General features: G+C 60.1%; 2 protein-coding genes across 5 annotated transcripts in view; both read left to right on the top strand.

Moving 5' to 3' along the window:
* Positions 1–274: 274 nt before the first annotated feature.
* Positions 275–15,693, top strand: SEZ6 (seizure related 6 homolog). 2 transcript variants are annotated; one of them, XM_074845150.1, is made up of 17 exons: positions 275–454; positions 8,312–8,887; positions 8,960–9,093; positions 9,974–10,166; positions 10,518–10,703; positions 10,780–10,948; positions 11,462–11,628; positions 11,711–11,905; positions 12,349–12,487; positions 12,567–12,763; positions 12,840–13,034; positions 13,117–13,308; positions 13,388–13,585; positions 13,686–13,724; positions 13,837–13,957; positions 14,041–14,143; positions 14,793–15,693. In XM_074845150.1, the coding sequence occupies exons 1-17, from the start codon at positions 388–390 to the stop codon at positions 14,820–14,822; spliced, it is 2,901 nt and encodes a 966-aa protein (XP_074701251.1). In that variant the 5' UTR covers positions 275–387; the 3' UTR covers positions 14,823–15,693. The 2 variants fall into 2 exon arrangements, with proteins under 2 accessions (XP_074701251.1, XP_074701250.1); XM_074845149.1 differs by having other exon boundaries at positions 14,777–15,036.
* Positions 15,694–16,290: 597 nt separating this feature from the next.
* The window catches only part of PHF12 (PHD finger protein 12), a 33,007-nt gene continuing 24,810 nt past the window's right edge, over positions 16,291–24,487 (top strand). For 2 of the 3 annotated variants that reach the window (XM_074845039.1, XM_074845040.1), the window contains exons 1-2: positions 16,291–16,693; positions 17,039–17,220. In XM_074845039.1, the coding sequence (XP_074701140.1) occupies positions 16,628–16,693; positions 17,039–17,220 (248 nt within the window). In that variant the 5' untranslated portion in view covers positions 16,291–16,627. Of the gene's footprint in view, positions 16,694–17,038; positions 17,221–24,057; positions 24,175–24,487 lie in introns of those variants that run through there. The other variant, XM_074845041.1, reaches the window with a different exon arrangement.

The following is a 24,487-nucleotide window of genomic DNA, read 5'->3' as shown; positions in this document are numbered from 1 at the left end:
GTGGGGGGGGGTCTCTGGTGCTTGGAGCAGGCAGGAGACCCCCAAGCCCTCCCCCAGGCTTCAGCTCCCAACATTTGAAGACGCCGCACTCGGAGAGTTACGGTGCGGCTAGGGGGGGAGGTTGGCAGGGAGGAGCCCCCCCCCCCCTTTCCCAGCTTACAGGATTGGCGGGCGCCGCACTCGAGGCGTTACGGCGAGGGGGGAGGCGGAGAGAGCCCCCCCCCGCCCCCCTCTCCCAGGGATTTTTCAGGCGCCGCACTCGGAGCGTTACGGCTCGGGGCGGGAGGGGGGGGGGGGCGGCGGGATTTGTGGGCGCCGCACTCGGAGCGTTACGGCGCGGCCGTGCCCGCAGCGCGGAGCTGTCCGCGGTGCTGACCGCCGCCGGCCATGGGCTCGCCGCCGCCCGCCCTGCTCCTGCCGCTCCTCGCCGCGCTGCTCCGCGCCCCGGCCCACGGTAAGCACCGACACCCCCCACCGCGGTTACCCCCCCCATCCCGGTTGCCCCCGCCCCATACACACCAACCTCCCCCCCCCCAGACCGGTACCGGTGGCCCCAGCCCCTCTTTGTCGCCGCCAAACTTTGCCAACTTGCGCTCGCCCCCGGGGAGGCGGGGGCGCTCCCCCCCGCTGAAGCGTGAATTCCCCCCCCCGCCCCCGTTATTTGCCCCCCGCCCCGGTGGCGCGGGGAACGGGAGCGGCTGAGGGCGCGCAGAGCGGTTTGCAGCCGGGCTGGTGCAACGCCGCCCCCGGCGGGCTCCGGCGACAGCCCCTCTGCCGGTATTACCGGCGATTGGGGGGGGGAGAACCGCTGCACCGGGGGTTGAGCAGGCACGGCACCGCCCGGAGGGACCCGCTCCCCCCAGCCCTCCGAGCCACCCCCGGCAGGCTGTGAGCCGGTCCCTCTGTGCTGTCCCTACCGTGGGGGGACCGGGGCTCTCCCTGCCCCGGTTGGGGTGACCCCTCCGGCTCCGGGGAGGGCGCAGGGAAGACGGATGTTGGGTGTTGGTCCTTCCCCAGGAGAGCAGCCAACACCCAGCTCGGCTCGTCGGCTCTGCCACCCACGGGGCATGGGCTGCCTTGCTGCCATGCGGCTCCGCTGCCCCCAAAAACCAGGATTGGGGACCCACCGGGGCTTGGGGAGACCCGCCGGAGCTTGGGGTGTCTTGGTCCACTGCGGCCGTGCCGATGGTGGGTGGCATGCGTGGGGTGGGGGTCTGGCGCTGGAGGGGGGGGCCGGTGGGATACGGGTGGGGGTCTGGCATTGGGGGAGCCCAGGCAGGATGCAGGCAGTGGGGCGCAGGCTGCCCGCACGGCTCGGCTGAGCTGCAGGCAGCAGCCGTGCAGGGAGTTACATAAACTCCCCATCTGGCAGCCGAGCCCAGCCCGGGAAGGGTGTCGTGGCCCTGTGCCCGCTGCTATTCCCGTCTCGCTCCGCCACCCGGGGCTGCCGCCACAGTCCTCGTGCTTGGGGAGGCAAGTGTGGGGGACCCTCTGCAGGGCAGCAAGTGGGGCAAGAGCACGGCACCCCCATCTCCTGCTCTGCTGGTGGGGGGGGGGGGGGGCGGTGTCCCTATTTCTGGCTCTGTCTTGGGAGCGGGGTCCTGGGCAGGGCAGGCTTCCCCTGAGAGAGGCTGGTGCTTACCATGTCAGTTTAATGATTTCTAATGAGCAATTACCTCTAGTCAGTCCCCTAATTTCTGAATATCAATAAAGTTAATTAAACTCTGCATGTGCATTTCCCAGAGTGTTAGAGGTAGGGATGCCCTGGGAGGTGCTGAGCTCTTCCCAGGGCTGGGAGCCACAGGGTCCCATCCACCCTGTGCCCCCCACCATGTGCTGGGAGCTGCCCATGGGGCTCACCCACCTGCTCCCTGCCCCCATCAGACAGGGGTCCCAGCCCAGCACCCTGATTTCTGTGCAGCATCGCCACGCTCGGTGTCACCGTGGCCTTGACTTGGCATTGATGGGCTGGTGCGTGGTGGGGATATGACGTGGGTCTGGGGAACATGGGGACGGGGGATCTCAGACCCATTGCCTGTGCTGGGGGATTGGTGATGCCCCCTGAGTGGGGGCAATGCAGGGCCTGGTCCTGTCTCTCTCCTGCTACCCTGCGCAGTGGCCTGCAGGCCTGTCCCAGCTGTGGGGCAGCATCAGCCCCCGGTGCCCACAGGGGTTTACCCCAGCAGAAAGTGGGGTCTGGGCCCCACAGTGCTGGTGCAGCTGGGGGGTACAGTGCTGGGCACAGGTCCATCCACCCTGTCCCACCGCACCCCCTCTCCCCAGCTCTCCAAAGCCATGGCAGGCCTGGCTTATTTTGGGGGTCATCTTTGTCATGCTGAAGGGAGCTCCTTGTAATTTGGGGTCCTGGCAGGCTGGGGTAACGGGAAGCAGCATGTGGCGGGGGGCTCGGGGCCTGGCTGTGCCCCCATGAGCTGTGCTGTGCTGTCCAGCCTCAGCTGGATGCACCATGCCCACGGGGATGGTGCATCTGGGGGACATGACGTCCCTGGGGATGTGGGTGCTGGTGGGGGGGTCTCGGCGTGAGGAGGGGGCTGGGGAAGGAAACGGGTGTCTGGTACAGTAATTAACGGTGTGTGTGCTAGTCGCTTGCGTGCCTCGGAGGAGTTCTTCACCGCCACGCTGCCATGCCGCCAGGCCAGGATTATCTGGATAATGCTCTTAAGCCGGAGGGAGGGCGGGAGGACAGGGCTGCCCCGCGGGGACGCGGGCTGGGCCAGTCTCCTCCAAAGTCCCCCTGGGAGCCTGGTCGCTGCAGGACCGGCTGCGGGTTAGAGCTGGTGGGGATGGATTTGGCACACGGTGCTGTGCCGGGCAGGGCTGCCAGCCCCAGGCTTTGTGCAACCGCCAGGCAGAGCCGGAGCAGCGGGAACACGGAGGGGAAAATGGGGTGCAAAGGAGCCTGGGCAAGGACATGACAAGGGCATTCCTAGGTGTGGTGCAGAGCAGTGGGGGGACACTCCACGTGCTGCTGGTGGGACCCCCAGACTGGCACGAGGTTCACCAGGGCTGTGTCTCACCCTGTGCCGGGGTGGGGGCCGGGGCTGGCCCTGGGCTGCTGGGCCCCCTGTGAGCGCAGGCAGGCCCTGGGGGAGGCGGATGAAGTTGTGTCTCCGGCGGCTCCGGCGGGAGAGGATAATTTCGCCTCCAATCAATTCTTTAAATGCACACAATTGAAAGATTGCCTTTGAAAGCTGCCTATAACCAGGGAGGTAATGGATTCCCTCCAGTCACAGGCAGCAGCTCGGGAGCGGCAGCATCCTTTCCTCCGACTGCTGGGGACACGGGGCCAGCCGGGGGACTGGCACCTCTCCCGAAGGGGTTGCCTGGCCCCGTCAGAGGCAACCGGGGATGTCTCCATCTGCCTGGTTCCCCGCCAGGCCTGCCCCGTGCTGAGACCCGGCGCCGCTCGTCAAATTTTTCAAGGTGTTGGAGGGTCTCTTCGGCCAGGGTTGGGGATGTGCTCGATCCCCTGCCTGTGGGAGAAGCAGCAGGAGCTGGCCCACAGGCTCGCCGTGCCAGCAGGGGTTATTACATATATAATTTAAATGCAGTAACGAGCTGTGTTGAAGGGATCAAATATTAATCAGACGCGAGAGCTCTGCTGTGACCCTGCAAAAATGGAGAGAGGTGTTTGCAATGCCAGATCAGCTGGCAGTGGGGGCAATGCCCAGGTAGGGTGGGCTCTGGTGGTCCTCAGCTGCCCTGGGGGGTGGCAGCAGTGGGGAACACATGGCCCTTGGTGGCTTCCAGAGCTGGATGGTTCATCCTGCATGAGGAGCGGTGATGGGGCAGGCTGTGGGGTTTGCTGACAAGGGGATGCTCATGTTGAATTCCTGGGGGGACAAAGGTGGGTGCGGGAGGCAGTCAGGATGCTGACTCCGGCAGGAGCAGGCAGCGATGCTCCGTGCTTCCCACCCGTGGGAAGGGAATGGTGTCTGCAGGGAAGATGACATGGCTGAGCAGCCCAACACGGAGCCCGACGAGCGGCTCTCGCTTGCCTCCCGCAACCAGATTTCAATTACTGTCGCCGGCAGCGGGTGGAGGGAAGGGGAGCTGGGAGGGCAGTGGGGCTCTGCTCTCCCTGCCTGCCTCCTGCCCTGCGCAGGGCAGGCAGACCCAGCACCCAGGGATGCCCTGCAGGCTGAGTGCCCCCTCTGCCACCCTGGGTGTGCCGGGGGGGTGAGCTGTGTGGGGTCCTGGGGGAGCCCAGAGCTGGCACCCGTGCCGTGAGCACTCTAGGGTGGTTCAGAGTGGGTGCTGCCCAGCAGTGGGGGCTCTGTCACAGGGGATCCTGACACAGGGTTGGGGGGGCTGATTTAGGCGCTGTCAGCACCGGGAGGGGGGACATGGCACGGCGCAGCTCCAGCGCTCAGGTCCGAAATAGCAGCAGACATGCAATTTATCACCGCCGCTGCTCAGGGAAATTGCTGTACAAATGCATTAGCTCCGCAGGGAGAGCGGGGGAAAGTGGGATTACACGGGCCGTGGGCGGTGAGGAAGGGACGGGGGCACCGCTGGCACCCATCAGCTGGGGAGGGAGGAAAACCCCAGGGATGGGCACCCCAGTGCCCGCCGGGCTCTGCCCTCACGCCCGCTCAGTGTCGGTGGTGCTCGGGGCTCGGCGTTTGGTATGTCAGCCGACACTTGGCTGCCGCCACCGCGATGCTCCAGGGAACCAGTTGCGGCGACATGTGACATGTGTCAGCGGGTAAATGACTGTTCAATTCAAGGAGAATCGCAAAACATACAAGGTCAAACGCTTCCCCGCCAGTGCTGCCATGAATATTAAAGCTGGGCTCTTCTGGCAGCCGCTGGGGCTGGTGGCCGTGCTTGCCTGCAGTGGCACCGGGGCAGCCCCTTGGGTTGCCCCCCTGGGTGCTCTGATAGCCCCGGCTTGGCCGTGGGCATCCGGGCTCGCTGGTGGTGCCATGGTGGAGGAGGCCATGGGGCAGCAGGACACGGGTGCCAGTGTAGGTGCCAGCGGGGTGCCCAGCTCGCTGCGCCGGGGGCCAGTGGGATGGCTGGGTGGCAATGGTGTGGGCTGGGTGGCATGGGGAGCAGGGCTGGGTGGTGGGGAGCTGGCTGCACAGCCCTGCCTGCACCTGCCTGCACCCTCACGCAGTCTGTGTGCACCTGCCTGTGCTCACCCACCCACTCCTGCTTACACCTATCTGCCCACCCGCTGCCTGCACCCACCCGTCCCTGCCTGTGCTCTTACACCACCCACACGCTCCTGCCTGCATCCTGACACTGCCTGTACTCTCACGCTGCCTACACTTGCCCACCCACCACCTGCGCCCACCCTCATTCCCTGCCTGCTCCTGCCCACGGGGTCTTCACGCCCAGAGGCAGGCAGGAGGGCTCTCCCCTCCCTTCTGGGGGTCCCCATCCCTCAGGGCCACAAAAGCAGGGGACAGAGATGGGGATCTGGCATCAACCAGGCATGTCCCCGCTGCTGTGCCCGCTGTGGGGACTGGGGGGGGCTGGGGGCCATGGGTGGGGGAGTGTGGTGCCGGCTGCCTGACAGCTCATTCATCACGGCTGCCGGCCCTGGTCGCGGGGGCAAAGCCAGATTGGATTTTAAATTGGAAAATAAACCTAGACTCCTGCAAGCCCCAACCCCTGCCCTCCCCCTGTGCCAGGGATCTGGCTGTCTGTACCTCCTGCCTGTCCAGGCTGCCAGCCCCCTCATACAGATGGGGAAACTGAGGCACGGAGCACCATCATGCCGTGGGGCCGTGATGCTCCTGGGGCAGCTGAGGGCCTTGCCCTGTCCCCTCCGCTGAGCTGGGCGCTGTGTTATTGCTTTCTTGGTGGGCAGCATCGATCGGTGCTCCCCAGGTGGCCGCGTGCCGCCTTATTTATTTATTTGTGACAGCAGGCAACATCGATTTTTGCCGGGGGGGCAGCTGCCCGCCACAGCCAGATTAGTCTCCAGCATCTCCCTGGCTCCTGGCTGTTGTTAATAGACTCCCGCCCAGCAAAGCCGATGTGAGGGATTAGGACCCCGGCCCAGCTGCAGCTGTGGGAATGTATCACGCATGCCAAGGGACCCCTGTGGGCACCCAGATAGTGGGGACTTGATGGCCCCTTTGCAAGGGTCTGTGCCCACCCTGAGACCTGGGGGGGTCCCTGCTGCGTGCCAAGGCCTGGAGGGGTGGGTGCTGGGTAGCAGGGATCCCTGTGACCACCCCCTGGTCACCTTGGGAACACGGGAGGGACACAGCTGTGACACAGTCACTGGAGATAAGCTGCTTAGAGCCAACTGTGGAGGCGGAGGCTCTAATCCTGTGATGCTCAAGGGGCATGTGTGGCAACATCTGGGCACTCACTGCCTTCCCACAGTGCCCTGAGCATCCTGCATCCCCCAAGGGCCAAGAGCATCCCTAGTCCTGAGCATCCTCTGGTGCTGGCAACATCCCGTGGTACCCAGAGCATCCTGTGGTACCCAGAGCACCACGCAGAGCCCAGGGCCACACCCAGTGCCCAGGTACTGCCCAGCTCAGAGTGCCACAGCACCCAGATGGGACCTGCTGTAGGAGCCTTGCTGTGGGGTCTACCCTCACCCATCAGCCCCAGTGGAGACCACTGTGCTCCCCAGCACCCTGGGCAGCTGAGATGCCATGGACAGGGGGGTGCAGGGAGCTGGGGTGGGCATCTCTGCCCCAGTCTTCACTGCGTGGGGCGGCCACAGAGGCGCAGGGCCCGGCCCTGAGCACTAATCTGCTATTAAAGCCTAAAAGAGATTTTGGCGCCCTTCAGTATAAACTCATTAACTTTTATGTTCAAATAAATGGATCCTATTAAAAAATAATTCTAGCCTTGCTGGGGGGCAAGTGAACCTTTCGGAGTTGGTGCGGCTGGATGCTCGCCTCCCTGCTATGCGGGTGTGCCCAGGGCATCGTCACCATCCCGGGGCAGTGGGGACGCAGGGTGGGTGCCGGGGCAGTGGGGATGCCCACCAGCACCCAGCAGTTCCCCCTACGCTGCTTGCCCAAGCTAATGTCTCTTAATAGTCCCTTAAAAGTGGCAGTCGCAGAGTAATTAATCTTCGCGGGGGCCTGCCCTGCTACGGATCGGTATAATTACCCGGTAATTGGCAGTATCGTGTCATCAACGCCTGTGCACGGCGGCGAGACGTGCCCACACACTATCACGGCCTCACACCCCGCGCCACGCCACGGAGGGATGCTGGGGCCCACCATGGCATCCCCCTTGCTATGGTACAGTGGGGCTGGGGAGCTGTGCCCCCCCGGAGAGGGGACCGTGCAGTGCTGGATCTGGCAGGGAGAGGTGCTGGGTGGCTCATTAGGGCTGATTAAATACTTTTGGTTTTGGTCTAAAGGCTGTAAACAGCTAGGCTGGGCACACCAGGGATTTGCTCAAGGGCTAATGCATGGGAGGGTGGGGGGCTGTGGCAGGGGGGTCCCCATGGCTGCGGGTGGGAGGTGGGGAGCATCAGCAGGGAGGAGGTTCCTGGTGGATTGACACTGCCCCGGAACAGCTTGGCTGGGGGGTGGATGGGGAGAAGATGAGCTCTCACCGTCTCATTACACTGGTGGCCTGGAGCAGGGTCCTAGTGTTCAGGCTCCGGTGGCATCCCCGTGCAACCGGTCACGGCTGACATGGCAGTCACCTGCGTGGCTGCACCAGAGGGATGCGGGGGCCTGGGGAACCCTCGCACGGGATGGCCACCTCCATGGAGAGGGATAAGCTGTGACCAGGGACACCCAACCCCAGGGCTGTCCCCACCAGGGCTGGGTCACAGGAGGGGCGGACACCCCTTAACATGGTACAAGCTGCAGCTGTGCATTAATTAGCCAGGGCTTAATTGTCAGGACTGCGCCTGGTGGGTGCTGGAGCGAGGTGTGGCAGGGTCCCACTGCACATGGTTGATGCACTTGTTCGCCGACACAGTTTTGGTGCAGTATTGGTGTGCAGGGCAGCGTCAGTCCTCGGGGCAGTGCTGGCCTGTGGTGAAGCATTGGTCCACACTGAAATGTTGCTCCCCAGTGCAGCACAGGCCTGTGGCATCACACCAACATTGCTCCTGGGTGCAGTGTCAGTCCCCAGTGCTGCATCCATCCCTGGCCCAGCACCAGTCCATATCCAAGGGTTGGTCCTGGGTGCCACAGCGGGCACAGCACTGGTCTGCAGGAAAGCTTCGGACCCTGGTGCATCACCAGTCCCCGGTCCATGGCATGTCACTGGTCCAGAATGAACCATCAGTCTACAATGCAGCATCAGTCCATGGGTCCCCAGCACTCCACGCTCTCTCTTCTTCCCCCAGGCTTCAACGGGCTGGAAAGGAAATCAGGGGAGAGCGCTGAGGCCGAGGGGGAACCAACGGCGCTGCCCACGCCAGCGGAGCGGGAGGCGGAGGCTCGCTTCGTGAGCACAGCGCCCACGCTGAAGCTCCTCAACCACCACCCGCTGCTGGAGGACCTGCTGCATGAAGCCTTCCTGAAGAAGGACTACCTGGGCCAGGCACCATTCTTACCCGCCGGCCCTGGCCCCCTCCTGCCTGCCAATGCCCTCCAGCCAGACCCCGGCCCCCCGGCCCCTGAGCCTCCACCACGCACCCCCGCCCTGCCCAGAGCCGCCTTCCCCACCGACCCGCTGACCACACCGGCGGGGCGCCCAGGGCCATGGGGGGAGGCGTGGGGGGCCGTGCCGGGTGCCGACCCCTCGTGGTCCCCCGCTGGGGTGTTGGAGTCAGGCCCCGCATCCCCCAGCCAGGCACCCACCACTGCTGACACCTCCCTGGAACCCCACACTGGGGCTGCCGTGGTCCCTGGGGATGAGGAGGGGACCACCACCACCTCCACCATCACCACCACCACTGTCACCACGCTGCAGGGGCCAGGTGAGCACTGGGGAGGGAGCTGGGGGGAGTTGGGGTGAAGTGGAGCTGAGCTGGCATCTCCTCTGTCACCAGTCCCCTGCAACCGGACGCTGGCGGGCCCCGAGGGCTGGCTGGTGTCCCCGGAGCCGGCTGGGGTCCCCTATGATGGCAGCCTGGACTGCACCTACACCGTCTCCGTCTACCCTGGCTACGGCGTGGAGCTCAAGGTGAGCTGGGGGCTGGGGTGGGATGGGGTGCCCAGTGCCCACAGCCAAGCATGGCCCGTCCCCTGCTCTGTGCTGCAGCTGCGTGGCCACCCACAGTGCAGCAAACAGGCCGTCCTGTGCCTGTCCTTGTCCCTGTCCCCATGTCCCCAATCCAGAAAAGACAGCTCAGGCCATCACCCAGCCTCGGGCCCTGGGGCAGGGATGAAGGCATGTGAGCTGGTGGGATCCCCATGCCCACTGGCTGCCATGGCTGGCACCCACCATGGAAGAAGCGACGTGGGATTTAATTACCGAAGCACTGATGGGGAAGGCGTAAGCAATGCTGGTGGGTGCAACGCCCTGGTGCAGAGCCAGGAAAACCCAGCACCCACCTGCCAGGAGCAGAGGCTGGCAGCAGCTCCTGCGGTGCCGAGGTCACGTGCTGCTCTCATCCACGGCACGTGGCCGTGTGTCCCCACCTCTGCTTGGCCCCACCGCCTGGGCCACCATGGGGCAGTGCCATGGCTTGCCGAAAGCCGGCGGTGAGCAGCTCTGCGGTCAGCCCCAGCTCCTCCAGCTCGCACAGCAGTACTTGCCAGTGCTGCTGCTCATCGCTGCGCAGCACTGCTTAATTAACATCATTAATAGCAAATTGCTCCGGAGGGCTGGCTGTCGGCGTGGGCCCGGCTGTGCCGCAGTGCTCCGGTGGAACCGCTGGCTGGGCCCTGCCGCTCTTCTTACCGCAGGATGGTTTATGGCGCTGCCAACCGTGTTTGAAAGGCGCTGCCCCGCGCAGACGATCTCCAGCGCGCTATCGACCGCGGGCAAGCTGCCTGAGGTCCGGCTCTGAGCCGGGTGCTGGGGTGATGCCAGGGCGGTGACCCCTGGCCATGCCCCGCAGGTCCAGAACATCAGCCTGGCAGAGGGGGAGACGCTGACGGTGGAGAGCACAGGGGGCCTGGAGCCCACCCTCCTGGCCAACGAGTCCTTCCTGCTGCGGGGCCAGGTCATCCGCAGCCCTGCCAACCTCCTCACCCTCCGCTTCCAGAGCCCCCGGCCCCCCAGCCCTGGCTCCTACCACTTCCACTACCAAGGTATGGGGCAGTGCCTGCTGCCAGCACGGACCCCCTGGTACCCCCTCGAGGGCTCCCCCACCAGCACGGTGCTAATTTGGAGCGTGGTGATGCACGGCAGAGTTTATCTGTGCCGCTGGCAGGTTAAGCGGGCACCGACCCGGGGAAGAACGCTAATGGAGAGCTAATTGGCATGAGCAATTACAGCCTCATTTAGCATCATTACCAGCAGCCATAGGCTCTGTGTCACTCAGCCCTGCAGCACCCAGGCACTCCTGGGGCGGGCTGGGGAGATGGGTGCTGGGTGCAGGGTGGGCTGGGGTCCTGTGGGGGTTTGTCATCCCACCCCATAATGTCACCACCTGCCCCCAGCCTACCTGCTGAGCTGCCCCTTCCCGGCGCGGCCGGCTTTTGGGGAGGTCTCAGTCAGCAGCCTGCACCCCGGCGGGGACGCCCGCTTCCGCTGTGCCGCCGGCTACCAGCTGCACGGCGCCCATCGGCTCACTTGCCGCAATGCCACCCGCCCCTTCTGGAGCGCCCGCGAGCCCCTCTGCCTCGGTAAGCACCGGCACCTGGGGGGAACATGGCGCAGCTGACATGGCACAGCCGGCCACTGATGGCCCCTCTCCTGCAGCGGCATGTGGCGGGGTGGTCCGGAATGCCACGGTGGGACGTATCGTCTCGCCCGGCTTCCCCGGGAACTACAGCAACAACCTGACATGCCACTGGCTGCTGGAGGCACCCACTGGCCACCGACTGCACCTCCACTTCGAGAAGGTCTCTCTGGCAGAGGATGACGACAGGTTTGGCTACAGGGCAAGGCGGGGAATGGTGGGGAGGTACTCTGGGGCAGCTCCACACCAGGCACAGGGCCAAGTTCAAGGATGGGGATGGGTGCCATGGGCCACATTCAAGGATGGGTGCTCTTGGCCATGCCCATAGATGGGTGCTGTTGACCACATTCAAGGATGGGTGTTGTTGACCACGTTGTAGGATGGGTGCCATTGGCCATATTCAAGGATGGGTGTCATTGGTCATATTCAAGGATAGGTGCCATTGGCCATGTTCAAGGATTGGTGGTGTTGGCCATGCCCAAGTGTGGGTGCTGTTGGCCATTGGCCATGGTCAAGGATAGGTGCTGTTGGCCATGTTCAAGGAAGATACCATTGGCAGTGCCCAAGAATGGGTGCTATTCATCATGTTCAAGGGTAGGTGCTGTTGGCCATGGCTGGGGCTGGGTGCTACTGTCCATGCCCAAGGAGGGGTGTTGGTGGTCACAGTCAGCACAGCACCCTGCCCCCGCCATGCCTCGGCAGGCTCATCATCCGCAATGGCAACAACGTGGAGACACCACCAGTGTATGACTCCTATGAGGTGGAGTACCTGCCCATCGAGGGGCTGCTTAGCACCGGGCGCCACTTCTTCGTGGAGCTCACCACCGACAGCAGTGGGGCTGCTGCAGGCATGGCGCTGCGCTATGAGGGTACGGGTCTGGGGCATAGGGGGGCACCCGGGCATCCCTCCACCCACCTGGCCCCTGTGGACCTTTGCTCCTGTGCCCACAGCCTTCGAGCAGGGGCATTGCTATGAGCCCTTCGTCAAGTACGGGAACTTCACGGCCAGCGACCCCCGCTACCCCGTGGGCACCACGGTGGAGTTCACCTGTGATCCCGGCTACACGCTGGAGCAGGGCTCCACCATCATTGAGTGCGTCGACCCCAGCGACCCACAATGGAACGAGACGGAGCCGGCATGCCGTGGTGGGCGCCGGGGCTGGGGGCCAGGGTGCTGGAGCTGGGCGTTCATGGGTGCCAGAGTTGGGGGGTGCTGTGGGTGCTGGAGCTGGGAGTTGCTGTGGATGCCAGAGCTGGGGATGGGCCATGATGGATGCTGGAGCCACCATGCCGTGGTGCATGCTGGAGCTGAGGGACATGGTGGGAGCCGGAGCCAACGGGAATGGTGGGTGCTGGAGCTGGGGTGCTGAAGTGGGTGCTGGGGGTTGCTGTGGGTGCTGAAGGCAGGGATGGGCTGTCATGGATGCTGGAGCCACCATGCCATGATGCGTGCTTGAGCCGGAGCCAATGTGGATGGTGGGTGCTGGAGCAGGGGGGCTGCAGTGGGTGCTGGACACTGGGTGGTGGGTGCTGGTGGGTGTTGTGGTGGGTGCCCCCGTGGCAGTGCCAAGCCCAGCGTGTGCCCACAGCGGTGTGCAGCGGGGAGCTGACGGACGCGGCCGGTGTGGTGCTGTCACCCAACTGGCCGGAGGCGTACGGCAAGGGCCAGGACTGCATCTGGGGGCTGCACGTGGAGGAGGACAAACGCGTCATGCTGGACGTCCGCGTGTGAGTGCAGGGGCAACCGGGGTTGGGGGAATGGGGGGGGGTCTGTCTACCCCCCATCCTCATGGCCCTGCCACCACAGGCTGCGGTTGGGCACGGGGGACGTGCTGACCTTCTATGACGGGGACGACCTGACAGCACGAATCCTGGGCCAGTACACGGGCACCCACGGCCGCTTCAAGCTCTACGCCTCCACCGCTGATGTCACCGTCCAGTTCCAGTCTGACCCTGGTGCCGGTGCCGGTGCCTACCGGCAAGGCTTCGTCATCCACTTCTCCGGTGAGCCCCACGCTGGGATGGCATCCCTGGTGTCCCCAGTGTCCCTGCCACCCTGCTCACCCCACCGTCCCCACAGAGGTCCCCCGTAACGACACCTGCCCCGAGCTGCCGGACATTGCCAATGGCTGGAAGACGTCCTCACAGCCGGAGCTGCTCCATGGCACCGTGGTCACCTACCATTGCTACCCTGGCTTCCAGCTGACTGGTACCGACCTCCTGATGTGTCACTGGGACCTGACATGGAGCGGCGACCTGCCCTCCTGCGAGCGGGGTGAGCGGCGGCCACCGGCGTCCCCCTGCCCTGCAGCGCATCCCCGGCAGCCGCCGTCACCGCCGGTCCCTCCCACCCGCAGTGACCTCCTGCCGGGACCCCGGGGATGCCGAGCACAGCCGCAGGGTGGTCTCCAGCCCTAAATTCCCAGTGGGAGCCACCGTGCAGTATGTCTGCGACAAGGGCTATGTCCTGGCGGGTGCCGGGACCCTCACCTGCCACGACCGCACCGTGGGGGGACCCAAGTGGAGCGACCGTCTCCCCAAATGCATCCGTGAGTTGGGTACCCCCTCCCAAGGAACGCCACCCAAACCAGTGATGGGTGCTGATGCCACTGTGCCCCTGTCCCACAGCGGAGACGTACGAGCCTTGTCACAACCCTGGCGTGCCGGCGGGTGGGCGGCAGACCCCCGAGCGGCGGCTGTACCCGGCAGGAGCCACCTTGCGCTTCTCCTGCACCGCTGGCCGGGTGCTGCTGGGTGAGGGCAGCCTGCGCTGCCTGCCCGGGCACCCCTCGCACTGGAGCGGCTCGCCTCCCATCTGCAAGGCTGGTGAGAGGACCCCCCAACCCCATACCCAGCACCCCACCAGCACCACTTGGCACCCCACTTCTTGCCACTGATGCTGGCTTTTTTCTTCCACCCCTTCCAGCCTCCTACGATGAGTTTTACAGCAACCGCAACCTGGATGGTAAGGGCAAGGGTTTGCTGGGGCAGCCTAGGGTGCCGGGGTGCAGATGGGCACCCAGGGGTGCAGCTGGTGTGAGGTGACCCCTCGGTGAGCCCCCAACTCTCCTGGACAGCCGTGGCCAAGGCCGTGCCCTCAGGGACGGCGCTGGAGGGCACCAACGTTGCCATCGCCATCTTCCTGCCCGTGCTGGTGGTGGCCCTGCTCATTGGGGGCATTTACCTCTACTTCTCCAAGTGAGTGGCTGGGTGGCCCCCGCCACCCCATGGGGTCCCCATGGCCCCCCCCACTGCCCACCCCAGCTTCTCTCTCCCCACAGACTCCAGGGGAAGCCGGGTCTGCAGCTGCCCCTCGCTGGTTCCCACCCCTATGACCACATCACCGTGGAGTCAGCTTTCGACAACCCCACCTACGAGACAGGAGTAAGTACTGGCCCCCGCGCCCACCCCTGGGCTGAGCACCCTGGGGACCCTGAATCAGATGGGCCTTGTGGGCCAGGAGCTGTGTGTGGGGTGGGACAGACATGGGATGGAGCAATGCAATCCAGGGACCATGTATGGGATGGGACAGCCATCCAGGGACATTCTATGGGATGGGACATCCATCCAGGGACCATTCACATGATGGACATCAATCCAGGGACCACACATGGGATGGGACATCAATGCAGGGCCCATGCATAGGATGAGACATCCATCCAGGGACTATTCATGGGATGGGCATTCATCCAGGGACCACACACGGGATGGGACATGCATCCAGGGACCACACATCACCTGGGACACCCATCCCTGGACACACGTGGGATGGGACATGCATCCAGGGACCACACATCACCTGGGACACCCATCCCTGGACCACATGTGGGATGGGACATGCATCCAGGGACCACACATCACCTGGGACACCCATCCCTGGTCCACACGTGGGATGGGACATGCATGCCCAGGGCCGTCTGTGGTCCGGGATATGCCCCCAGGGCCTTATGGGGTGGGAGATGCCCCGTCCCTGTCCCGGGCACCCCGTCACACCGCCGAGTGTCCAACCCCTCGCAGTCTGTTTTCTTTGCAGGAGACAAGGGAGTATGAGGTGTCCATCTAGGTGTGGGCAGCGTGGAGCTGGGCGCTGCAGCCACCCCTCCTGGGCCCCCCCGTGCCCGCTGGCCCCCGGCACGGGCTGGGCACACCTCTCCCAAGGAGACTCAAGCCGAGCGCTCAGCGGGACCGACCCGGGCGCTGGCCACCCCCCTGCCACCCCCAACCCACCCGGACCCCTGTGGGGTCTGCCCGAGTCTCCCTGTCACCCACCCCCCCGTTCCGGGCTCACGGGGTCCTGAGCCAGGAGGGGTCCCCGGGTCCCATCCTGACCCCCAAGCCCCCCGAAGGGGCACAGCGGCCCCCCAGCCCCCGTGATGGAGGGGGGACCCGGGCAGAGGGAGCGGGGCCGCAGGGACCCCCCAGGTAAGGACAGGGCTCCCCGGGGCTGCAGTGGGGAGGGGGCAGCGGGACACCCTGCAAAGCCCCGGGGGGGGAGCGAGGGGCTTGGGTGGCCATGGGGGTGCCCCCAACCCCCCCCAACGCAGGGCCTGGCCCCCCCTGCACCCCGTGTCTCCCCTCACTGCCACGCAGGGACGTGCTCCCCCACCCCGTACCCCGAGCATGCTGCGTCCCCCGACCCCCCCCAGCCCCCCGCTTGCTTCGCCCTCCCCGGGGCGTCCCCGCTGCCACCGGCGTGTCCCCCCCCGCACCCCACGTCCCGGTACCCCCGCGGGGCCGGATCCGGGCCGCCAGCCCGGGGTGACGGGGGGGGCAGGGGGGTACCGGGCATGGCTGTGCCCCCCCCCGCCGCGTCCCGTCCGGGCTGGTTGTCTCGGCCCCGGCCCCAGCCACCCCCCCCCCGCCCCCCGGTCTGAAGAGGACATTCCCCCCATCTTTTGGTTGTTTCATTAATAAAAAATGGTGTTTTAGAAGAAGCGGTGGCGTCTTCCTCAGCAGAGCCGCGAAGCCCGGAAAGGGGGTGCGCCCCGCCCAGGGTGCGCCTTAAGCCCCCCCTCCCACATCCCTACCCCCACCCTGCGCCCCCCGACAGCACCCCCATGGCGGGGGGGTGTGCGTGTGTGTGTGCCACTGTCGCTTTAAGAGGCGTGGCCTCCGTGGAGGTGACGTCAGAGCAGGGTGCCGCCCCCTCCGCCCCGGCGCGCCGCTCGCCGCGCGCCCCCTGCCGGCGGGCGGGCCCCGCCGCCCCACCCCGCCCTGCGTCGTGACGTCACGGACGCCGCGTTACCCTTTCCCCCCTCTCCCCCCTCCCTTCCCGCCCCGGAACGTGACGGCAGCCACGCGCCTGCGCGCCGCCCCGCCTTCGCCCCGCCCCTCCCGCGCCCGCGCCGCGCCTGCGCGGGAAAGGGGCGGAGCGAGACAGGCGCGCGGGGGAGGCGGGGCCGGCGTCGCGCCTGCGCACTAGCGGCGCGTCCGCCACCCCCCGCTCCCCCCCCCGCGCCCCAAGCCGCGCCAGGGCCGCGAGCGGGAGGCGGCGGGGCGCGGTCTGCGCATGCGCGGGCGGCGCGGCGGCGGCGGGGCCCTGAGCGTCGGCGCCGCCTGTGTGTGGTGCGTGTGCGGCGGCGGCGGGCGCGGGGCCGCGCCGCCCCCTCCCTCCCCCTTTGCGCGGCATGGCAGCGGGCGCGGGGCCCCCCGCAACCGCCCCCGGGCCCGGCTGGAGGAGGAGGAGGACGACGGGCAAGCCGCAGCGGCCCGTGGGCTAGGCCCCGCCGCCCGCCCCCGCCGCCCCCTTCTCGACGCGGAGCCGCCGCCGCTGAGGGGCCGCTCCCCCCACACCCCTACACCCCCACCCCAGCTTTGCTCCCTCTCGCCGGGGGGGGGGGCTCTCGGGGCCGCTCCCGGGCTGGATGAATGTGGGAGAAGATGGAGACCAAGACGATCGTCTACGATCTGGACACCTCCGGGGGGCTCATGGAGGTGAGAGCCGGGCCGCGGGGGGGGAGGCCTGACCGGGGAGGCCGCGGGGCTGCAAAATGGCGAGGGACCCCCCCCCCGGAGCCCCGTGGCCATACAAGGAAGTGCGGAGGGACGGAGGCGGCTCGCCCAATCCCCGGGAGAGGCCCTCCCGGACACGGGGCCGGCGGGCGGGGCGGGCCCGGCCGAGGCCCTGTACCGTGTGTGTGTGCCCCCCGCCCCCCCCCACCCCGGCCCAGCTGGGCCCGGGACCGCTTTGCCCCGGCAGACGGCTGGGAGAAGGGCGCTTGGGGTCAGGGTCCGTCCCAGCCCCTCAGAGCCCCTCTCTGTCTGTCTGTGCATGTGCAGCAAATCCAAGCCCTCCTGGCTCCCCCCAAGAGCGAAGATGGGGAAAAGAAGAGCAGGAGGCCCGAGAAGGAGCCCAGGCGAAGTGGCAGGGCCACTAACCACGATAGCTGCGATAGCTGCAAGGAAGGAGGGGATCTGCTGTGCTGCGATCACTGCCCCGCCGCTTTCCATCTCCAGTGCTGGTAAGGCTCGGCGCTATCTCCCTCCGGATCTGGCCGTCCCGGCCCAGGCAGCACCTTCCCTCCAACGGCTCCCGCTTTCCGTTAGGTCCCTGCCTTGCCCGGGGAGGGGGGGGGCGACATGGGGCCGAGCGTAGCAGGCGAGGAACAAAAAGAAGGTGCAAACCCCACTCAGGTTGATCCCCCCGAGAGTAATCCACAGCGGCCGGGGTGAAAAGCCCCCTGGCTGCTTTCTCCGGGGGGGTGGGGGGGTCCACCACCCTCCTTTCTTTTTGTGCTGAGCAGTGGCCGAGAGGCCTTGGAGAGGAGCAAGGCCGCTGGCTGCATGGCCTGGCTGCTTTGCTGCTGCCCCTACCCGGCCTTCCAAACCCCCCCCGGAGCGGATAACTTCCTCTCCTCACCCCTCTCTAAGGGTGCTTTGCTTCGGGGGGGCCTCCGGAGGGTCCTGACCGGAGTGGGGGGAAGCGGCGGTGGCGTCTCCGCACCAAGGCCTTGACGTTCCCAGCGCTTCCGTGCTGCTGCAGCTGCTGGGAATAATGGAGGTTGCTGTCTCTGTGTCTCCCTGCCTCACTGTTTACAATATGGCGACCTTCCTTTAAATTATATTTTTATTCTCAGCGCCATTTTGGCTGCATATATGACTTCCAAACCCTCGCAGCGCTCCCCCAGTATCTCAAACGTGAAAATACCTTCCCTGTGGAAATCCAGGCTTCCAGACTTTAAAATTGGCCGGGTTTATTCCTTTCCCTCCTTTTTTTCCTTCGTCCTGACTCTTCGGACCTGCTTGTCTTATCCGTGGGAGTGACTGCTGTGAATTGGGGGCAGTCGGGTCCTCTTGCTGGGAGTTGCGTGGCTTTGTTGATGAGGGCAGATCTTCCTGCATGCAAATCTGGGTGCCCTGTGAGAGCTGAGGTGCGTGTGGAGGCGGTGGCAAAGCTCTAGTCGGTAGAGGCTGCAGCGGGAAAGGACTCTCGCTGCCTTCCCTCCTAAGCTCTCGGCACAAAGCGACCCGCCAAAGGCACCTGAACTTTCCGCCCTAAAGTTTTTTTTCCTTTCTGCACCGGGAGCCCAGACACATCCGAGGCCGCCTTACCCGAATCTCCCCTTCAACAGTTGACACAGGCGGGCGGTTTGTGTTAAATTAGCACAGCCAGAGTGGATAATAGAGTGGAGGAGGGAGCGGGGCAAGTCAAACAGCTGGAGCTTGGGCGTACAGAGTATTCTTCCTTAGGGGAGATTTTTTAACCACATTCCTTTCTCTCTTTCATGCTTTGGAGCTTTGTTTGCCACCCTGTTACAGCTGTCTCCTCTTTGCTTTTTTTTCTCTGTTGTGTTTTTTTTCTTCTTCTTTTGCTTGGTGGTTATACTGCGTTTATATGCTAATTGCAGGTCTCTGAACACTTATTAAACTGATTGCTGATACCAAGAAAACTGACTGTGCGGTCACAGTTTTGTAGGGAGTGTCCCGTTAGCAGCGTGTAGCCAGACGAACCCGACAATGCTGTAGCGTGCAGCCATGACATCATCCCTCCTACCCTGAGGAAGTGCTACTGGTGGTGGTGGTGCAGATCTTCTAATATTTACTAGGAGGACACTATTTTTTTTTCTTTTTGTTCAGCCTTCTTGCTGAGCTTTAATTTAAGTTTTTTTTTTTCTTTTATCAGGCGTAGTTGCTTAAAACTCGGTGTTTGCTTTCAGATGTTGCCGAACACATCCTGACCCTTCTCTTAGTGAGGCTGGAGTGATGGCTACAACTTCATATTCGGAGATTTTTAGCTTGACTAATGCTGTAGAGTTTCCTGGTTGCCTCTGAATCCTAGTTAGTCCTAACTGTAAAGAAGATGACTTTGTGCATGGCTAAATCTGGCTGAATTTCATGGCTTAATTTAGCAAGTTTCTTGTAGTTAGCGAGTGGGAAATGGTCACGTAAATCAGATATCTGTAAAGGTTTGGCTGTACTTGAGCTAGTTGCATTATAATTATAAAAAATCCCCTCTCTGGCTAACTAGTCACCCTTCAGAACAAGAAGGGGCAATTCTGATTACACTGTCTCACTTCATCTGTTGTCTTTCCTGGGGTATCTCAGGCGATCATTTTGACAGTAGCCTGGTCCCTGCTGCAGGAGGTGGCACGGTCTGGAGTGGCGCAGCGGGCCGGCTGTGTGCTGCTGGATAGACTTCGCCTAAAGGCGTGGGCCCGGTTCTGCCTCCCTGCTCGTGGACCTCTGCCCATTGCTCAGCCCAGGCCTCCAAGTGAACCAGGTTGTTTCGAAGGGATGCTCAAGTTCTGTTTTTGTGTTTCTTCCCTTTACCTCCTACACCTTGCTTCAAGTAAACTTCCGTTCTGGATATAAATTTAGGCATAAAGGCAGCTCTTGCAACTTCCTTTCTGCCTCCTTTTTTTATTTAAAGAATAGCAGTTGTAATGCAATTCTTGTTTTAAGTCATTTGAATAGCAGTTTAAATATACAGCTGGGGCATACTAGCTGAATTGTGTTGACAGCTTACCTGTTCTTTAAATATTTATTGTTAGCTTTAGTACCAGGTTGCATTTATTATGAACATAGCAAAAAGAAGAAAAGAAAAAAAAAAAGAGCAGCTCTTAATTGGTCTAGGATTTGTAATCAGCTGGTTAAAGCTGTATAGGAGAGGCCATATTGTAAAAGAAAATGAGTGACAAAGGTGTGATCAGCCCAAGTCACGCAGTAGGCTGGAGACAAACCCAGGAGTTAACCCAGCTCAGTGGCCCATAAACTAGTTTTGTTTCTTCCTGTGTAGAAGATGATGGCTTCAGTATCGCTTCTTCTCTATCGTGTTGTTTAAACCTGTAGCAAGCAAGTTGGCTTCATTAGGTAAGTGTGTGGTTCTCAAACTTCAGCAGTTTGCCTTAACTTCAATTTAGTACCTAAACCTGTTGTTTTCTGCAGAAAACAGAAGGTGCTCAGCCAAAACCCTCAAAACTTTCCGAGTCTGCTAGTATTACACGTCTTTGATGGTAAATAACAAGTTTTGTTGATACGCTGTGGGGACTACTGCTCTCCTGAATTAATGTGGGTGGAAGTGGCTTCCCAATTCGTCTGTCAGCTCTTCTCACAACTCCGTTTCAGAATCGCTAGTTCAGCGTAAAACTCCTACAGGTACTGTAAGTCTGTGGCCCGGGAGGGTCACCAGCAGGGCTGCAGAAAGACTGGCTGGGCGGGAGGGATACAGGAAAGTGTAAAATCCCTTCCAGATACTTGGCTTCAAAATACTTGGATTAATATCAGAGTTAGGTGACTGTCTTCAGGTTTGAATTTACAAAGAAGTTTTTTTTTCTGTCCTTAATAATTCTTGAAAACAGAGCATAGGATTTTTAGCTCTTAAGTCTGCTTTTAGTTATGCTGTTTGACCATAATCTGCTGCTTTGGGTAACGGTGCAGCATGCATTTTCATTCTGATGTTCTGCCTTAACCCGGGCCCCTGGGAATGGTGTATGCTCCTTCTTTACAAGATTGAAAACCAATTTTCCAGTACTATTCTTCCCCGTTTATATCCTCCTTCTAGTTATGTGATTGTTAGAATTCCCTATATTTTCTTGAGCTCATGGTAAACTTGATTCACGTTGAAGTCTGTTTGCAAAGTGCCTGATGTTGCGAATTCAGAATCCATTACAGCTTCGCTGAAGGATTAGAAAGTTCCCTGGGAGAGGAAAAGTTTAGTTAACAAGCTGGGGGAGGGGAGTGACAACAGGAGGGAGAACTAACACAGAACAGTTTTGTGTTTGTTTTTTCCCTTTTTTTTTTTTTTTAAAGTCTCACTGCCCGAGTTTCTGGTTGGAGGAGCCCAAAATCGCTAACCTCGTTGAATGCTGCTGTTCACATACGATTTATAAGAGGGACTTGAAGCCCTGCTAGCATGGCAAAGTGATCTGAGTTGCCTAAAGCTGCCCAGCTGCCTGTTACGGTAAAAAGACAGTACCAGTTTTGTGGCAGTGCCCAGCAAAAAGCCTTCCCTTAGCTGCTGGGTCACCCCATGGCTGTGCTGGGAGAGGTACGCTGCATCCCTACTGGGGCCTGCTAGCTCCATCAGACTTTTTGCAACGCTTGCCTCTTGGTGTTTATATTTGGAGCATTTGGCTCCATTTCCCCTCCGATTTGGCAGTCTTTGCCAAAGCTCTGTTGTCGAAGAACTGGAGTAACAGAGCTGCAGAGGGAAGTAGAAGCTAAACTAGTTTTGCATATTTTCTATGAGTCACATCGGTGAAGTGCTTTGCACAAATAATGGAAAAAGTTGTGTTTGATAGGACATCAATAACTCTTTCCCCACCTTATTCAGGTCTGAAATGTCCTGCCTTGTCTTGGCATTTGGTCTCGCTTTGTTTTTTTTTTTTCTTCATAAATATCCATTCTGTGTGAGGAGAGGGAAACATTAGCCTGTCTATTGTCTTAGCTAATCCTTCCCTTCATGGGCATCTTTGGATGCCTCGGGGGTTTCAGGTGAAACTTTGGAAACTGAGTGGTTTGAAGTGTTTGCTGCTGCAAGGAGTAGCAGGATGTCTGGAGAGGTGGGGAAGAGGCTAACTTCAGGCCTCATGGCAAACTACAGAGGAGCAGGGATTCAGTACATTGAATTACTTGTGTCACCGGCACTTCTGACAGCTTCAAAAAAAGCTTGTAGATTAACTCCACAGAAAATTTTTATCCTGAGATTTTCTAGTTTTTGGTGGTGGGTTTGGTTTTTTTTTTTTTTACATTAAATGACTGGCAAAAACTTACTTTGATGTTTATGTAATCACGTTTTAGAGATCAGAGCAAGCTGTTCTGTTCCAAACAAGTTTGAATCTACCTAACTGGTAGTTTGTTAAAGCAGTATTGGTTTAAGTATACACTTTATAAAAAGAAACAACAACTTCTGTTTTTATGTATCTTTGGCTTTGATATTTTGGTAGGGTTGGGGCCTAAACCAGAAGGAAGCAATTGTACTGGCTTGGTTTCTCGGTGTGGAGGGTCACTGCGCATGTGTCTGCAGATGTGGTAACATGATCAGTCTTGGCAGTTCTGTTCAGCAAAGTTGTACCAATGAGATCTTTCGCTCTCCTTATTTTGTCCTAAATCTCTCGATGCAGTGGCAGATAAGGTCAGCCTAAATCTACAAACTTAATCTGAGGGCACCAGAAAACCATTCACAGTAAGAGTTTGATGAACTAATCTAATCTGGGGACTTGCAAACCAGGATTCTCACCTGTGTGTGCATGTCTGTTGCTTGTGTTAAACTGAGCATGAGCAGATTTTGCGTGTGGGCAAGAGTTGGGCACTCAGATCAAGCCAGGGATCACTGCTGCTGTTCTCAACATCAGTGTAAAGTGGTGGGAGCAAGGCGTTAGGATTCTGAGAAAGTCAAGCAGGGGGGTGTTTAACTCCTTAAGTTTTGTCATCAGACATGCCTGCTGTATGGACTAGCGTTATGTCATACATCCGTAATGGTCTGAAGCTGTTTGAAAGGGCACGGTACGAGACTGTTAATAAGGAAAATTCTCCGCTGTTTTGTCTCTTTGCTTGGGAAAGTGCCAGTTTTATGTTGACTGGTACTTGTGGAACTGAGAAACCTTTGTTTTTGTGCTGTTGTGGGGTCCATTTTTGAGTTGACTCCTCAAGTTCAGTAGGGTGCAGCGGCTTGCTTCGAGGTGGGGTTCAGGGAGGGCTTTGTTGGTGCTGCTCTGGAGCTGATCTTTCCTGGTATGTCAGAACTGCAGGCGTGACTCAGGGAGCCTTTCAAAACATGGAAAGGTCTTCCCAGAGGAATTCCAACTCCTCCAGGCATTTGCAAAGGAAATTCTTAATTGGATTAGATTCATAATACTAATCTGCTAATGACTGTTTGTTATGGAGATTTTAGCACTATCTTGTAAATATTTTCACCTTCATTTATGTTGCCTTGTGTCTTTTTATCACATACAAGCTCAGTGCTAAGATTGTACAGCCGCCTACGGATCTTATAGCTGGGAATGGGAGGGCTACTGTGTTTATTACACAAAGTTGTATAAGGCTCGTAATTCTCCGCTCTCCATTTCTCAGTGTTGCTTTAGGTGGGGGTAGTAAATGGGAAGCAGTAATGATTAGCATGCCTAACACCCAGCTGTACTTCTCTTATGGTGGTTGTGAAGGACATCTCGGATGGGGAGTGCCCCCATAGTGTTGTCAGCCGCAGAAATGTGTATTTATAGTAAGAGTCAGGACCAAACATGTATATTTCTCCCTGAAACTGACCTTTTTGACTTGGGTTGTAGGTGCTGTTGCGCTGGTGTGAACACCACCTGCACTGAGGGCAGGGCTCTTGGCTGTCTCCCTGTGTAGGACAGACTCAGTTCGAGATTTCAGTTGTAGCATCAATACTGAAACAGTTTTTGTAGGTAGTAAAGGCACTAACATAAATTCTTCTGTTTGTTGACCCGCACAAGTGATTATCAAACTGCTTTTGTTGCTACATTGACTCACTGATATGTGTCAGGTTGGAGTCAGTAGCAGGTAGCAGGAATCTGCTGTGAAGAAAGGCAACAGTTACTTCCAGAGTAGGAAAGGGGTCTATCTTCCTGAAAGCAAGTGTTACAAAGTCTGAATATTAAGGGAGTGCTGCCTGTTGCAATATAAATAAATCACTTATGAGAAGGATGTACCTGGGTTTTTTTAAGCAGTCGGGAAGTAAGCTTGGACTTGTGGAAATGCTAATGTATCTGAGAATATAATATGGCTTTGTTATAGGGGTATGGAGTACTGGATTTGCAAGAAGTGAGTGTAAGCAAAAAGCATCTTGCCCCATCAGGTTACTGGCTAAACTTTTGATTTTTTTTTTTTTTGTGACACAGATTGTTGGAGCTGGCATTTTCTTCTTGTAGTAGTCAATCTACACTGCCTCCAACTCCACCGCTCGCTAGATGTCTGCCCAGCTTCCTCAAAGGAATGCTGCAGTATCCAGTAACTCTGTAAGCTGAGTAAAAATAGTGTTGTACCTTCTCTTCAATAAAGCGGTTGACAGATATCAGTTGTAATGCAATTACATACCTTTTTAGGGTATGGAGTAAATGCTCCCTATAGCCAAAAACAAAGAAGAAGAAAATTCTATAAATCATTCTTTTAGTTGGTGTATCAGATCTTGAGTACAAAAGGCAAAGAGCATCTCAGCCAGCTGGGGGAAATCTAGCACCTGAACCCAACTCTAACCTATTTCTGCTGACGTCTGCTCTGCACGAGTCACTTGAAGTGAACTAGATGGAGCTGGAGATTACTGACTTTGAA

This window comes from Strix aluco, chromosome 19 (genome assembly GCF_031877795.1).
Source record: "Strix aluco isolate bStrAlu1 chromosome 19, bStrAlu1.hap1, whole genome shotgun sequence".
NCBI lineage: Eukaryota > Metazoa > Chordata > Aves > Strigiformes > Strigidae > Strix > Strix aluco.
Note: the sequence above shows the minus strand (reverse complement) of the source record. Positions and strands in the feature narration are given on the sequence as shown.

Bases quoted from the DNA above. Each gene is read 5' to 3' on its own strand.
- SEZ6 (XM_074845149.1), top strand. From the start codon at position 388: ATGGGCTCGCCGCCGCCCGCCCTGCTCCTGCCGCTCCTCGCCGCGCTG. The intron at 10,949-11,461 runs GTTTGGCTACAG...ATGCCTCGGCAG, and splicing joins CTGGCAGAGGATGACGACAG to GCTCATCATCCGCAATGGCA. The intron at 13,725-13,836 runs GTAAGGGCAAGG...TCTCCTGGACAG, and splicing joins CAGCAACCGCAACCTGGATG to CCGTGGCCAAGGCCGTGCCC.